At 38.4% G+C, this 16,873-nt stretch overlaps 1 protein-coding gene across 1 annotated transcript in view; it reads right to left on the reverse strand.

Annotated features, from left to right (window-relative positions):
• Positions 1-6,351: 6,351 nt before the first annotated feature.
• Positions 6,352-16,873, reverse strand: part of CFAP206 (cilia and flagella associated protein 206) — a 33,740-nt gene continuing 23,218 nt past the window's right edge. Inside the window, exons 12-13 of the mRNA XM_046006381.1 lie at positions 14,090-14,230; positions 6,352-6,695 (exon numbers count right to left, since the gene is read on the reverse strand). Of these exons, the coding sequence (XP_045862337.1) occupies positions 6,465-6,695; positions 14,090-14,230 (372 nt within the window). The 3' untranslated portion in view covers positions 6,352-6,464. The remainder of the gene's footprint in view (positions 6,696-14,089; positions 14,231-16,873) is intronic.

The following is a 16,873-nucleotide window of genomic DNA, read 5'->3' on the forward strand; positions in this document are numbered from 1 at the left end:
CAGCATTGTCATGGATATTTACTTGGCCAGACATTCTAACTACATGATCTTCTCACAACAAAAGGGCTTCAAAAATGTCAGACGTGTCAACAGGCATTTACTTCAACCGCTATAATCTTCTTTCACTGTAGATATTAATTAGCATAAGCGATGCTAGAAATAATTCATTGGCAAAATGAAAGGCTTTCCGGATATCACGTGGATTGGTTAAAAATACTATAAAGGTACATCAGCCCTTATAGGAAAAGGGATACAAGAATCTGAGAGACCCAGAAGCATACACCTCCTGTAGCACCATCTTTCCCTAAAATCACTTTTTAGAGGTTTGAGTGATTGTTGTACACAATTGCCTCATCATTAGATATGCATACAAGTAGATAAATCTAGTCTACTAAAATTATTGGAAAATTTTGCATACCTTATTAGCATCACATTACTATTAGAAGAAGCTCGGACATTTGAGTAACCTCATTTTGGAACACTATTGGACCTTCCCTCTATGGGGTTGTATGTGTACTCACTGGTCCTTCTTACCTCTTCTTGTAATTGGTACATTCACTATTGCATATATTCTTACACATACACTTAAAAAACTCATGGCCTTCTCTGAAATTAATTTTAATAATAGAAAACATTCCAACAAACATTCCTTCTTTTATTTTATAACTACAGCTTTGTACAGTTTATCTCTTCCCATTTGGGAGTATCATTATGCGGGTGCCTGGGTGGCTCAGTGGGTTTAAAGCCTCTGCCTTTGGCTCAGGTCATGATTCCAGGGATCGAGCCCTGCATTGGGGTCTCTGTTCAGCGGGGCATCTGCTTCCTCCTCTCTCTCTGCCTGCCTCTCTGCCTACTTGTGATCTCTGTCAAATAAATAAATAAAATCTTTTAAAAAATGGAGTATCATTATGGTCTCAACTTAATTAAATATAATTATTCTCCTTTTGATGCTCAAGTTATGCCAATATGGCCCTGTAAGCCTACTTCTTTCTTTACATCTGCACAAGGTTTTTAAAGCATTCTTTATTTCTGGCAACAAGAGGTTCCAGCCAATCTTAATATTTCCCTGTCCTGGGTCATAGAATCAACTACACTTCAAGGAACTATGTTTTTTTCTGGTAGAGAATAGTATCTCTCTCTCACACACACACACTGATTATAATTAGGGTGGTAGATAAAAGGCTGTTGGGCTATTTTTTGTGACATTTCTGGTTCACATAACATATGCTACTGAATCCTACTTTTCTTAATAAATTTTAATTGCCCAAAAGACTTCCTACTCCATTGGCATGAACCTTGACTAGATTTTGATGTCTCCTGTCCTAACCTGTCCAGCCCAAGACCACTAGGTACAAACGTATATTTAGAGAGAATCAGGATTATTGACCCACTCCAATGAAAGAAATCTCACACCAGAGAAATTGTGTGGTATGTCTCTGGAAACAAAGAGTTATAAAATCTGGGAGATGGTTAGACTTGGGTGAAATTTCAAGGAAGCGGTGTTTGGATAGATTTGAAGCAGAGCTGTTCATAAAGAAGTCAACATCAGATCTGGACTGAAGAACAGTGTCAGGATCCTGTTTTTCGAAAACAACAAAGTTACAGGACGTGGACTGTTGTGTTCAGGAGCCCCTGAAATGAAGGCTTTGCTTCTAGGTTGGAAATTGAGGCCCTTTTTTGTGTCAAAGCAAAAACGGGCCATTTCATTCCTACTGACAACAATTTCAATAACAAGGTTCCTAACAGCGGATGCTTTCAGAGAACAAAATGTTTCACTGCGTTGGAAAGTAGACACTCAGAAGAGGGTGTGGTTATTATACTGTACTGAGCATACCCTTCAGAGAAATATTATTTCCTGTTACCTTTCCAGCTGGCGTTTCTGTTTATTACCCCAGCCCAATGAATGGCCAAGCAGATATTTACACTCTTTACATTTGAGCTAAATTTTACTTACTCATTCTGAATTTTCCTCAGTCTTGGAGGAAAATCTAGTGACTTAGTGTGCTTCTCTTATGTGTGACCGGCCTTCTCTACAGCTGTGATTATTGCAAGAAGCAGTCATCTTTGACATGTGAACCATAGGGTCATTTTTGCCCGATGATAAGCTAACCTGACATGTCTCAAACAGCTACTGCTATCGCCACCTGAAACCCGGATGTTCCTGACTGTCATTACCAAGCTACAATATTTGCCTTGAAATCCTGCTCACTTCTATGTCTGATCAGACATGAGAGCTACCCTAGTCTCAATGAATTATATAAAAGGAAGCCATTTCTCTATCCATTGGTACTAAAGTACAGCTGTAGCCCATGCAGTGAGCAATACCAAAAGGCTTAAGGAAATTATAGTTAAATTCAAGGATGTAGCTACCTAACAGATTATTAAAAGTGGTGAAGTTTCAAGTACAGTAAATCATTAGCCATAAAGAACATTTAGGCAAATGTAGACACCTAAACATAATTGTTTCCATGACAATTTAAGCATATGTTTCTCATTTTGCTATTAAGAAAATTACATCCCAATTTGCTAGGTTAGTATTTTAAAACAATTCTTTCCTATGGTGTAATATTACTAAAGACACGCCAAAAAGAACTGTTGCATTTGAGAAAGTTAAAAAATACAAGGAGACAATGTAAAATTCAGTGTCTAGACTTAAAGAGCAAAACATGAGTAACACATCTAAACATTTCTTATTGGAGCTTAATGCTCCCTTGCCTCTGCTTCCTTTTTTAGCCACCATAATCTTGTTTTTCTTTTTCTGCCAAGCAGTACTGATTTGTAGTCTGTACTTATTTCTACCATTTTCTGCTTCCTACAATTTTACTTCTACTCAAGTTAGAAGTCTACTCAAGTCTACTCTATTAAAACGGAGCTCAGCAGTTGCCTACTCCATTGACCTTTTCTCGTTTCTCATCCTCTTCTATTTATCCATCAGACATTGACTGAAAGCCATAATGTGCCAAGCATTATTCAAGGCACTGACTGAGAACTTGAAACCAGAAAGTGGGCAGAGTGAGGATGGCAGTGTGGTAGAATGAGACACTGGAGACTCCCTCCTTTCTTGGCTAACATTAACCAAGCACTTAACCATGCAAATGCTTTGCATGAGTTAACTCATTCAATCCTCTTGACAGCCCAATGGGTTAGGAACTGTTAGTATCCCAATTTCCGTGATGGAAAAACTGTAGCAGAGAAATATTAAATAACACAGCTAATAAGTAGTAGACCTTGACCTTACTTCCTTGACCACAGAGATTCCTTTATGTCTTTTTCTACTACTCTGACTGCTCATTGCTCTCATTTTGTCTCTTCCTCCTCATTCTATTCCCATTCCCTTGGGAATGACATCCCAAATTATCTTTGTCCGGTTCAAATTCCAGTCACCTTTGCTTTATTATTTTTGTCACCCCTTAGACACAATTTTTCTAGTACTGAATGTGTTCTCTTTTTTGATCAACCAGCTCCTCTTCCCAATTATCCTCAGTCTCCTAGAGTAGACACCCTGAGATCATATGTGATTTGTTCTTCCTTTTCCTGAGATGTTCTATCCTATTCATTAAATCTCACATTTGCCCTTCATGTCATCCATAATCCCATGCCCTAATTCTTGCAACATCTTCCTAGTCCTCTCCCCAAACATAGCATCTCCCTCCCATAATCAATATTCTGTTCAAGAATCTGCAATGGTTTCCTAATGTCTGACTACAGACAGGCAATATATTCCTCTGTCTGGCTTTCAACGTCTCCAAAAACTATACCAACATGACTTATCCAAATTCATTTCTCACCACCTCTCAAAAAATAATCTTTTTCCTCTGTTCCTCTCTTTCTTCTTTTCCAATGACTACTCTGCTGCTGAGCTCCTTACCAATTCCCACCTTGACTATTAAAATAATCACTCAACCAATATCCTGCCTCCAGTTTGTGCTTTCATTTATTCATTTTCTTCCTTCATTCACTGAACAACATTCTATACAAATGCCAGAGTATAAAAATGGCTAGAATACAGTTCAAATCTCAAGAAATTTACAGTCTAACAGAGAGAATACAGATGACCGCATGTATACCCGTTGACTTTAAGTACAATACTAAGGGCATACGGGGCACCTGGGTAGCTCAGTGGGTTAAAGCCTCTGCCTTCGGCTCAGGTCATGATCTCAGGGTCATGATCTCAGGGTCATGGGATCGAGCCCCGCATTGTGCTCTCTGCTCAGCGGGGAGCCTGCTTCCCCCCCTCTCTCTGCCTGCCTCTCTGCCTAGTTGTGATCTCTGTCTGTCAAATAAATAAATGAAATCTTTCAAAAAAAAATACTAAGGGCATAAATAAAATGTAGCAAAAATCCAAGGGAAAAGGCAATTCATTCTCTCCAAGGTGATGGGAGGAAACCTTCATTGTAAAGGTAAAATCCAATCAGCCTGTTTGAGGACAAACTAATCTCGTAATCTTGTAGGGGCGCCTGTGGAATACATTCCAGGCAACAGTGAAAAGCAAGACCAGAGGATCATGGTATTAAAGACAATGACATAGTTGAAGAGTTTGGTTCGACTTCCCTCATATGTACAGTGTAGGGAGATAGCAAGAGAGGAGCAGCAAAGGAAACTGGAAGAGAAATGGATATATTCTGAAAAGTCTTACATCATATCTAAGGGAGTTGTTCCATTATCACCTCTGTAATAGAAATGAGTCTTGGTAGGTGTTTAAGTGAGGGAAGCAAAAATTGGGGGAAGGGGGCAGGGTGACAGTGATCACATTTGTATGTTAGAGACATGCCAGTGAATCAGGTAATAGGACTAAGTCCTAAACAATAGCAGTGGTGGTGAAAACAGAAAGATACAGACGATCCAAACCAAATCAACAGAGCTTGATGACTTATTAATGTAGGGGCATTAGGACAAAGGCTGTCAAGAAGTTTTAAATGTCTGCTACTGAGTAGACAGTGAGGCCTTTGTACAAAGGAAGGAACAAGTCTGTCTGAGAAAATGAGTTCGGCCTGCAATCTGCTGAAATGGGTGTGACCATCTGAGGAGGGTTCCAGCATGTGGTGGGATCTTTAGAGAGCACCAGAGCTTGGGTGAATGATCAAGATCCCAGCGGAGGGCCATTTGGTCTAGCTCCCTTCATTCTGGTTCTGTTGTACTTACCAGGCAACCTTCTGATACTAAATTGAGCTTTTCAAACTGGGTTTGGTATTTTTATTATTTGGAAATTTTATTTTCAGCCTTAACTTGATAACCGAGAATTATGACTTTCCAGCCATCCTTTTCCGTGTTTAGGAATCTTGCAGAACCGAATGAGGGTGGACGGAACAGATAAAGTAAAACACCTGACGTAAAGTTCAGTGTTGTCTCTCATCCTCCCACCACCTGCAAGTCAGATCCCTGCCCCCCCACCCCCTGTCCCCTGCCCCAGGCCTTGCCTCAACAGCCAGCCAGCCTATCTTTAACATCATTTTTGAACTACAGATATGAAAATCATGAACACTGAGAAGTAGTTCTCTTCGAAGTTTACCTTTATGATATATGTGGAAAATGGATTTTGAAACATATGCATATTACAAGTAACATTTAACCTACATAGAAAACCAATTATGAAAGCACCTTAAAAAGTCAGCAAGGCAGGAAAAAATATATTAAATATAAACGATCCCCTTGTCATTAAAGCATGTTTAACAGTCCCTCCACCTGGGAGTCTTTATTGTCCAGGAGTTGGTATTAGAAGTACGTAAGACAGTAATAAAACAATAGCTCTAAAATTCAGCTACCAGTAAAGCACATGGGCCCTAAACACAACTGCCAATGGGCTCAGGCCAATAAGGCAAGGCAGCAGTAACAGGGACTGGACGTGCCTGGCCTATGAAAGAGTACAGCTGTTGCTCACAGGAATGTTAGCCAAGTACTGTCAAATATTCTGATGTTTTTTCCAGTGGGCCAGAAATCCAGATTTTATGTAAAATTTCTAGATTTTTAAAATTCATGTGGACCTCTGCTCTAGTTATTCCAAATTAGCAAGGTCTTATTATACTTCAATTTAATCCATGTTAACATTCAATAACTAATGAGGCTGCAAATATTGACTAGACTTTAAAATTGTAATGTTTAACATTAAATAGGATTTTAGAAATAAACTTCTATCTCAGTCATAATCTTATAAATATATTAATATCTAAAGAGCATTATAATTTCAGTCCTTAACATCGCCAAACTTTTTCTAGCAAATAAAAGCTAAGTGGACAGAGTTTTACTGTTCAATTTTAATAGAACGCAAAATGTGTTACAGAGAACAACTTCTAGTTTTCTGTAGTAGGTTGACAGTGAATACACACGAGAATTCAGAAAACACTCACACAACTGATGAATATGCCAGACCCACAAAATTAACTAATTTTCAGGGATGCAAAGATACTTGCCAATATTGGCCTCCGCTTATAACTTGGTGAGATCTCCTTTAAAAATTCACTCTGTAACTATGTCTCATCAACAGCTCTAGTTAAGTTCACCTTGACCCCATAGGTGACTTTACCCTGTCCTCCACGGAGACCAGCTATATAAATCTGGGGCCTGGGCACTCGGCTGCTGCCTTCTCTCTTAGACTGAGTGCCAGCATCCTTGGGTGGGTACACCTGTGAACAATTTTCTCTTCTCATGTGACTGAGATCAGTTTGTACCGAGTGAGTAGCTTTCTGACGCAAATTGGCCTAAAAAGAAAGAGAATATACAGGAATTAGCCCATCTCTAAAGAACAAATAATATCAGACTAATCTTTTTTCTCAATCCATAAAGAAATTAGCCCTCCAACACAGCATTTTTCTACAAAACATCAAAACATTAGAAAAATTAGAGCATTATAAAATTTTGCCAAGATATAGAAAAATACATGAAAGGTTGAAAATGGGCCCAAAGAAAGAACATGCAGATTCAAACTTAACAGTGAGCTCAATTATTTATTAGTATAATTTTCTAATTCCTTCACTATTATACTTTGAGATTCATACCACTTGGATTTTCCCACCATGCTTGGTTTATTGTTTTAAAAGACAAAAATTTACGATTTCCTTTGTCTTTTTTAAATGGATCTCACCCATAGCTTTTAATATAAAAAGTTCTAATGGCTTTAAGTTATATTTTACAGTATTCTACATCTTGCTTACTCTTTTCATGGATTACTAGTAAACATGAAATTAAACAGATTACTCAGGCTGGGAAGCAAAGAGGAGTTTATAAAGAGGAGACTATGATTTGCTGAAGCAATGAGGAAGTCCAAGGAGAAAACTCAGAAGCATTAGAGCCTGTGAGTTAAAAAGTAAAGACCTGGAATGAGAGGAAACATTCCAGATTTTGAGACACTGTGGGTAAGTGAGAACTGAAACCATTTTTCCCCCAACACTGAGTTTTCTGTCTACATTAATATGACTTCACTATTCCATTGTCCTCATTAGCAGGATTTTACCATTCCAAGAGACCCCTGCCAAAGCAAATAACTTGACTCTTCACTACAGAACATCCTGAAAGATATACCTTCAGTCCTAAGCATCAATACAGATATTACGCCCTAACATTCTTTGCACCCCTGCCCCATAAATCTTCACCCTTGATTCCCATCAATGCTGAGCTCCTTTCTCAAGATCTTTACCCGATCCAGTTCAAGCCTTCATCCCCTCCCCTGACCTACACTTGGCACTGAAAGACCTGTCTTCCACACCATACTTCCCATTCTCAATAAATTCTGACCTTCCTCTTCCCCCTCAAGACACTTCCAAGGCTCTCCTGAGGTGGTGGTTCGTACTACAGCTTTAAGTAATACACTCAGTTTTGTCCTATCGGCAGGTTGTACCAGTAATATATGGGGAGCTGGCATTCAACGTGATGCAATTCTACAGGGTAATTACTAGGTCTCCAGTGGGAAACAGAGTGAAGTGGAGGCTGAGGAATGGGAAGAGAGGGCTCAATCAGTATGCATTGCAGCCCCACTGAATACCCCAATCTCTTAGCATTCCCAGTTCAGATGTATGTTGGCACCTCTACCTCTCATATTCTATCCAGCCATCGCTCCCTTCTTCTCCTTTACCTATTCATACCTCAGACCAACTTCAAATGTCACTGAAGTCAACTTTTTTTAAATTTAATTTTTTGTGTGTGTTCCAAAATTGTTTATGCACCACACCCAGTGCTCCATGCACTATGTACCCTCCTTAATACCCACCACCAGGATCACCCAATCCCCCACCCCACGCCCCTCCAAAACCCTCAGTTTGTTTCTCAGGGTCCAAAGTCTCTCATGGTTTGTCTCCCCCTCTGATTTCTCCCAACTCACTTCTCCTCTCCATCTCTCAATGTCCTCTGTGTTATTCCTTATGCTTCATAAGTAAGTGAAACCATATGATAATTGGCTCTCTCTGTTTGACTTATTTCACTCAGCATAATCTCTTTCCAGTTCCATCCACGTTGATACAAAAGTTGGGTATTCATCCTTTCTGATGGAGGCATAATACTCCATTGTATATTATGGACCTCATCTTCCTTATCCTTTCGTCTGCTGAAGGGCATCTTGGCTCTTTCCACAATTTGGCAACTGTGGCCACTGCTGCTATGAACATTGGGGTACAGATGGCCCTTTTTTCACTACATCTGTATCTTTGGATTAAATACCCAGTAGTGCAATTGCAGGGTCATAGGGTAGCTCTATTTTTAATTTTTTGAGGAATCTCCGCACTGTTTTCCAAAGAGGCTACACCAACTTGCATTCCTACCAACAGTGTTAAGAGGGTTCCCATTTCTCCACATCCTTTCCACTGCTTGTTCTTTCCTGTCTTGTTGATTTTGGCTATTCTAACTGGTGTAAGGTGGTATCTCAATGTGGTTTTGATTTGAATCTCCCTGATGGTTAATGATGATGAGCATTTTTTCATTTGTCTGATAGCCATTTGTATATCTTCTTTGGAGAAGTGTCTGTTCATATCTTCTGCCCATTTTCTAACATGTTTATCTGTTTTTTTGGGTGTTGAGTTTGAGGAGTTCTTTATAGATCTTGGATATCAGCCCCTTATCTGTTGTGTCATTTCCAAAAATCTTCTCCCATTCTGTTGAAGAGAAGGGTTGTCTCTTGGGTTTTGTTGACCTTTGCTGTGCAGAAACTTTTGATTTTGATGAAGTCCCAGAAGTTCATTTTCACTTCTGTTTCCTTTACTTTTGGGGACATGTCTTAAAAGAAGTTGCTGTGGCCAATGTCAAAGAGGTTACTGCCTATGATCTCCTCTAGGATTCTGATAGATTCCTGCCTCATGTTGAGGTCTTTTATCCATTTCGAGTTTATCTTTGTGTATGGTGTGAGAGAATGGTCGAGTTTCATTCTTCTATACATAGCTGTCCAATTTCCCAGCACCATTTGTTGAAGAGACTGTCTTTTTTTCCAGTGGATTTTTTCCCCTGCTTTGTCAAAGATTATTTGACCATAGAGTTGAGGGTCCATGTCTGGGCTCTCTAATCTGTTCCACTGGTCTATGTGTCTGTTTTTGTGCCAGTACCATCTTGGTGATTACAGCTTTGTAGTAAAGCTTGAAATCAGGCAACGTGATGCCCCAGTTCTGTTTTTCTTTTTCAACATTTCCTTAGCAATTCAGGGTCTCTTCTGGGTCCATACAAATTTTGGGATGGTTTGTTCCAATTCATTATGGTAGGGGATCGTAACATGCCAGTCTCAGTAACAGACAGATTATCCAAGGAGAAAATCAATAAAGAAAAAAGTGCATTCAATGACACATTGGACCAAATATACCTCATAGATATATACAGAATATTCCACCCTAAAACAATAGAATACTCATTCTTCTCATGCGCACATGGAACTTTCTCCAGAATAGATCACATACTTGGTCACGAATCAGGGCTCAACCAATACCAAAAGACTGAGATTATTCCCTGCATATTCTCAGACCACAATGCTTTGAAACTGGAACTCAACCACAAGAAAAAGTATGGAAGGAATTCAAACACTTGGAAGCTAAAGACCATCTTGCTTAAGAATGTTTGGATCAACTGGGAAATCAAAGAAGAACTTAAACAATTCATGGAAACCAATGAGAATGAAGACATATTGGTCCAAAACCTATGGGATATGGCAAAGGCAGTCCTAAGAGGGAAATACATAGCCACCCAAGCCTCCCTCAAAAAAACTGAAAAATCCCGAATACACCTGCTCTCTTTGCACCTTAAAGAACTGGAGAATCAACAACAAATTAAGCCAACCCCACACACAAGAAAGGAAATAATCAAGAGTAGAGCAGAGATCAATGAGATAGAAACTAGAGATACAGTATAACACATCAACAAAACGAGAAAGTGGTTTTTTGAAAGAATCAATAGGATCGATAAACCACTGGCCAAACTAATCTAAAAGAAAAGAGAGAGGACCCAAATTCATAAAATTATGAATGAAAAGGGAGCAAACATGACTAACACCACGGAAATAGAAACAATCATCAGAATTTATTATCAAAAGTTATATGCCAGTAAGTTAAGCAACCTAGATGAAATGGATGCATTCCTAGAAACCTATAAACTTCCAAAACTGAACCAGGAAGAAATTGACAACCTGAAGAGACCAATATCTAGTAACAAGATTGAAGCAGTGATCAAAAGCCTCCCAAAAAACAAAGGCGCCTGGGTGGCTCAGTTGTTAAGCATCTCCCTTTGGCTCAGGTCATGATCTCAGGGTCCCAGGATTGAGTCCCGCATTGGGCTCCCTGCTCTGCAGGGAGCCTGCTTTTCCCTCTTCCATTGCTACTCTTTATGTTCCCTCTCGCTGTGTCTCTGTCAAATAAACAGAATCTTGGGACACGTGGGTGGCTCAGTTCGTTAAGTGGCTGCCTTCGGCTCAGATCGTGATCCCAGAGTCCTGGGATCAAGTCCCACATCTGGCTCCTGGCTCAGCAGAGAGCTTGCTTCTCCCTTCCACTCTACCTGCTGCTCTCCCTGCTTGTACCCTCCCTCTCTGTTAAATGAATAAATAAAACCTTTAAAAAAGAAAAAGAAAAAAAAAAAAAAACACCTCCTGAGAAACAAGATCCCAGGACCTGATGGATTCCCTGGGGAATTCTATCAACCATTCAAAGAAGAAATAACACCTATTCTCCTGAAGCTGTTTCAAAAAATAGAAACAGAAAGAAAACTTCCAGACTCTTTTTATGAAGCCAGCATTACCCTGATCCCCAAACCAGGCAAAGACCCCACCGAAAAGGAGAATTTCAGACCAATATCTCTGATGACATATTCATCATGGATGCCAAGATTCTCAACAAGATCCTAGTTAATAGGATCCAACAGTACATTAAAAAGATTACCCACCATGACCAGGTGGGATTTATCCATGGGATGCAAGGATGGTTCAACATTCTCAAGTCAATCAATCATTGTGATAGAACATATCAATAAGATAAGAGAGAAGAACCACATGGTCCTCTCAACTGATGCAGAAAAAGCATCCGTTCCTAATTAAAACTCTTCAAAGTATAGAGATAGAGGGAACATTCCTTAACTTCATAAAATCTATCTTTGAAAAACCTACAGTGAATATCATCCTCAAGGGAGAAAAGCTGAAGCCTTCCCTTAGAGATCAGGAACATGACAAGGATGTCCACTCTCACCACTGTTGTTCAACATAGTACTAGAAGTCCTAGCAACAGCAATCAGACAACAAAAAGAAATAAAAGGTATTCAAATTGGCAAAGAAGAAGTCAAATTCTCTCTCTTCACAGACGACATGATACTTTGTATGGAAAACCCAAAAGACTCCACCCCCCAACTACTAAAACACATACAGCAATTCAGTAATGTGGCAGGATACAAAATCAATGTACAGAAATCAGTTGCTTTCTTATACACTAACAATGAAAATACAGAAAGGGAAATTAGAGAATCGATTCCATTTACTATAGCACCAAGAACCAGAAGATACCTGGGAATAAACCTAACCAAAGAGGTAAAGGATCTGTACTCAAGTAACTACAGAACACTCAGGAAAGAAATTGAAGAAGACACAAAAAGATGGAAGACCATTCCATGCTCATGGATCAGAAGAATAAACATTGTTAAAATGTCTATACTGCCTAGAGCAATCTATACTTTCAATGCCATCCCAATCAAAATTCCACTGGTATTTTTCAAAGATCTGGAATTCAACTTTTATTTTGCTTCTGTTATACTACTCACCAAGAGGTACTGAAATATTTTTAGTGTATCAGTGTCACTTGCTAGAAGATTAGCTTCTGAAGAACAAAGTAGGAATATTTATGTTACCTTGTATATGTCCAATGGGCTCAAGTGAGTTTAGTAGATAACAGAAAAGAACATGGGGATGGAGCTTCATGAACTACAGAAGAGTAACTGAAAGCAATATTAATGGAACAAAAAGATCTAGAACATATACCAGGAAGCTAATCCTTCCTCATCCCAGGAAATCAAGGGACTGAAAAGCTGCCACCAGAAAGGAGGGCAAGAAAAATGTCAAGGTTGGTGAAAATCCTATAAAACACTGCATATTCAAATGGACAAAGGCTATACCTTGTAGGACAATAGAACTCTCCCCCACAACTTCTGTAGCCATAGCTATCAGCACAGAACAGGCAGGACTTGGCCAGCTTCCCTATTTTTTTGCTGCCTCCACCTTTCAGTTAAGGACCGACCAGAGAAAGCGAATGATACCCACCAAACTAATCACATAATATCCCCCATTTTGTGTTAGCCCACCTCCAGTCAACAACCTCCAATCAGAAAACTCTTTAAATCTTCCTTTTTTTCACTATCAAGCTCTCCCTCTTCTCCCGCCTGCTTTGGCGCTTCTGCCAACTACAGGTGATGGTGCTTAACTCCATTGCTATAGCAAACTTTGAATAAATAGCCTCCGTTCCCATTTGGGTTAGTCTTTGTTTATTTCCACACCTGATTTCAATCGAAGAGCTGGACAAAATATACTAAGAAAAGGCTACAGATATAAGAGTTTCCTTCATACTCTAAATACTTGTTGTTTAAAATGGAGAGGTACTGTAGAAAGAGTGAATGGGAGGAATTCCATGGAGTCAGACATGGATGAGAGTTTCAAAGCCATGCTTTGAGGGCAGGCACCTCTTATAATTAAAGTGACTGAGAATCAGAAGGATAAGAGAGCTCACTGCATGTAGAGAAGATGTTGACAACAAGAGGGGACACTATCTGGGATATAATAGAGGTAATATTCTGCTCCTCAAAAAAACAAAACCAAAACCAAAAAGAGAAGGGTATACTTCCATGATAGAGGAAGCTGAGAATGCTTTAGATACTAGACCCTCATCGATTAGCACAATAGATGGGTATAGAAAGAGAGAGTGAGCAATTACCATTGTTGTAGTTACTGGATGGTATAATTTGAGAATAGTTTCATCCTTCTCTACATGCTTAAAAGTCTACGGCCATACCACCCTGAACGCGCCCGATCTCGTCTATATGCTTAAAATTAGGAGACAATCTTACAAGGTAAAGCTGGAAAATTAATATGCAAAGAATGCTGTATACAACTCATTAGTTTATGTAAATAATTTAAATTACTAGCTCTATGAGTAATGATACATTAGAGTTCCCCAACCTCTAGCTCTCGGCCTTAGTGCCATCTTCTTGGAAAACCCTGCACCAAACAAGCCAAGTGGAGGAAGAAGCAATGTGGAGGCTGAAGTGAGAAAGACGGGGCAGAAGTCCAAGTAAACAGCGAGCTTGTACACCCATGGAAGCCACAGGAATAGACATAAGGAAAGCCAGAAGCCAAGGATGCTGGTACAAATTGTTGAACTGCATGCTGACTTTCTAGAACTTGATTCAGTGGATCTAGAATACCCACTGCCATTTGATCACAACAACCACCTTTGAGAGACCCACCTAGCTCATACCAAAACTGTCCCTTTTGGTCCTATGCCCTGGACCTGTGACTTGTAGGAATAATTCTGTTTTCGTATGTGGCTGAATGTAACATATATACAATAAATATACAATAAATCATCTCTTTCACTGTCTTAAAGAAAAAAAAATCCCCAACCTATAAATAATTTTAAAAAATATTGTTACAAACCAATTTTATAGCTTTTCTTCTTAATTCCCATTCATTCCACTCATATGATCTCACAATTGTTGGGGGCAATATGTGCGTATCCGTCTGTGTGCTACTTTCAGACATGGTAATTGGTTTTATATGTTTGTCAACATCCTTCATCTAAAGAAATGAAGTTTTGTAATTAGTACTTATTTTAAAATAAGCATTATTTAGGGATAACTAAAAATATTTAGCTATGACAAAAAGGTTAGAAAAACAAGAATTTTAAAACATGGAATATACTCATAAAGACAGCAGAGAAAATAAGCCTGTAGTAGTGAACTAAATGAGATAACTTTCCTGGGCATTATGGATTTCTTTGTACCTGACTTTGTGAAGTTAATATGGGAGTCATACTTTGGAAGGGGAAAACCAAATGTCACTCATTCCTAAGTTAAATGCCCCTCTCAAAATTGGTAGCATAAGCGAATAGTTTGTTGAAAACTGAGTTTAAAATAGCCATTAAATATTAAATATGAATCACATTTGTTTAAAGTATCAAAACATCTTTAGGATATATCTTTTTTTAATGATAGTTGATGATGGGATTTTTAAAGTTTATTTATAATCTCTACACCCAGTGTGGGGTTCGAACTCATGACCCCAAGAAGCGAATCCCCTGCTCTACTGACTAAGGCAGGCAGAAGCCCCTAGGATATATCTTGAACCCAAACTATGCATACTCAGCATATTATCCAAGGTGGTTTTGTTTCAGCTGGATATTTTCATTTTCTGCTGTGTCATTCACAACCTCACTATTAAAATATTAAATATTAATTCCAGGCTAAACAAGATATGATTATACTGTATATGAAATTGCTGGAGGGGGTGGTAGATGTCCAAAGAACTCAGATCACAGTAAAGAGAAGGGAGAGAGGACCGGCTTTTTTTTTTATTCTGGTATAACAGTGTTATATATTAGTTTCAGCTGTAGAATACAGTGACTCAACAATTCTAAACATTACTCAGTGCTCCTCATGATAAGCTTACTCTCGATCCCCTTCACCTATTTCACGCATCCCCCCACCCACCTCTGCTCTGACAACCACCAGATTGTTCTCCATATTTAAGAGTCTGTCCTTTTTTCTCTTTTTCCATTATTTTTGTCTCTTAAACTCCATACATGAATGAAATCATATGGTATTTATCTTTCTCTGACTGACCTATTTCACTTAGCTTAATATCCTCTTGAGTCAACCATGTTGCAGCAAATGGCAAGATTTTATTCTTTTTTATGGCTCAGTAATATTCCTGTATATATGTATGTGCCACATCTCCTGTATCCGTCCATTCAAGATTAACTTCATACTGGAGGGCTCAGTTGGTTAAGCATCTGCCTTCAGTTTGAGTCATGATCTCAGAGGCCTGGGATCAAACCCCTCATTGGGCTCCCTGCTCAGCAGGAAATCTGCCTCTCCTTCCCCATTTGCCTCCTCCTCCCCCGCTCATGCTCTTTCTCTCACTCTCTCAATAAAGAAGAACTTAAAAAAAAATTCTTACTCCAAATCAAGCAACAGGTAATCATTGATTGCCCTACCATTTAACATAAGATATCATTTTTGCCTTCAAAATGATGTTATGATATAATTAGAGAGATAAAAACATGCTGCAAGATGATTAGCAATATTATATAATTCAGGTAAATGGCTAGTAAATAATTATAAGAACTACAGCTCTGAAATATGAAAGTCACTGAGGAAGAGCTGGGAATTAAATATATAGAAAGGGAAAAACAAGACCAATTAAATGGCCAGGGGAGGGGGGGAATTGTTCTTTAATGGAAAACTATGAATTATCTACTTATAGCACACCTTTCTGATGATCTGATTCTAGCCTTTCACTGTCTTTGAGGAATCTTACAAGTCTGTAAGTTATATATAAGTGGTAACAAGGCCAAACAATTCTTGTCTATAGACACACAAATTCATAATTCCTCCAAGGTTTTTTTAATAGAACTTGACAATGTAATTTTCAAATTTATAATGGAAAGTCAAGAGTCAAGTATAGCCAAGATTCTTTAGAGAGGAAAGAGTGGGAGAACTTAGTCAACACGTATCAAAACTTATAATAAAGCTCTAGTAAGATACATGTAGGAATTTTTTTTAACTGAAAAATTGAATAGAGAACCTAAAAATTATGTCTGTGCACATAAGACACTGTAGATGTAGGGAAAGGACAGAGTATTGAACAAATAATCTGGGACAATTCACAACTCAAATGGGAAAAAAATTAAAATTAGATCTTCACCTCCCCCAAACATAAAATCAAATCCAAGTCAATTAAAAACTTGGGTGTGAAAGGTAAATCGAGATTCATTACAAGACAATGTAGGAGAATATTTTTATGATCTAAGATACTTGAGGATTTCTTAAACAAGACAGAAAAGTTAAAGACATGAGAGAAAAAATATTTATAAAATACATAACTTTCATTTGTGAAAAGACACCACAAAAGAATAAAAAATATAAAACTGGAAAAGCCTAGGCCAGTGGAATGCAGTTGAGAGCCTAGAAATAAAACCCTTTCCATAGGAGAATTGTTAATTCAATGGAGGTGTCATCATACTGAGTGGCATCATATTGAAAAACATATATTATTATTATCATTACCAGTCATTGCTGGGATTATATAGTTTCAGAAATGGGCAGAGTAAAAAATATAATTAAAACCATTATGTTTTATTAAGACATAATTAATGAAACTACTAATTACTTAAAAAAAACTAAGTAATGGGTACTTTTTATGGATGGGACAACCCAATAT

This window comes from Meles meles, chromosome 5 (assembly GCF_922984935.1).
Source record: "Meles meles chromosome 5, mMelMel3.1 paternal haplotype, whole genome shotgun sequence".
Classification (NCBI taxonomy): domain Eukaryota; kingdom Metazoa; phylum Chordata; class Mammalia; order Carnivora; family Mustelidae; genus Meles; species Meles meles.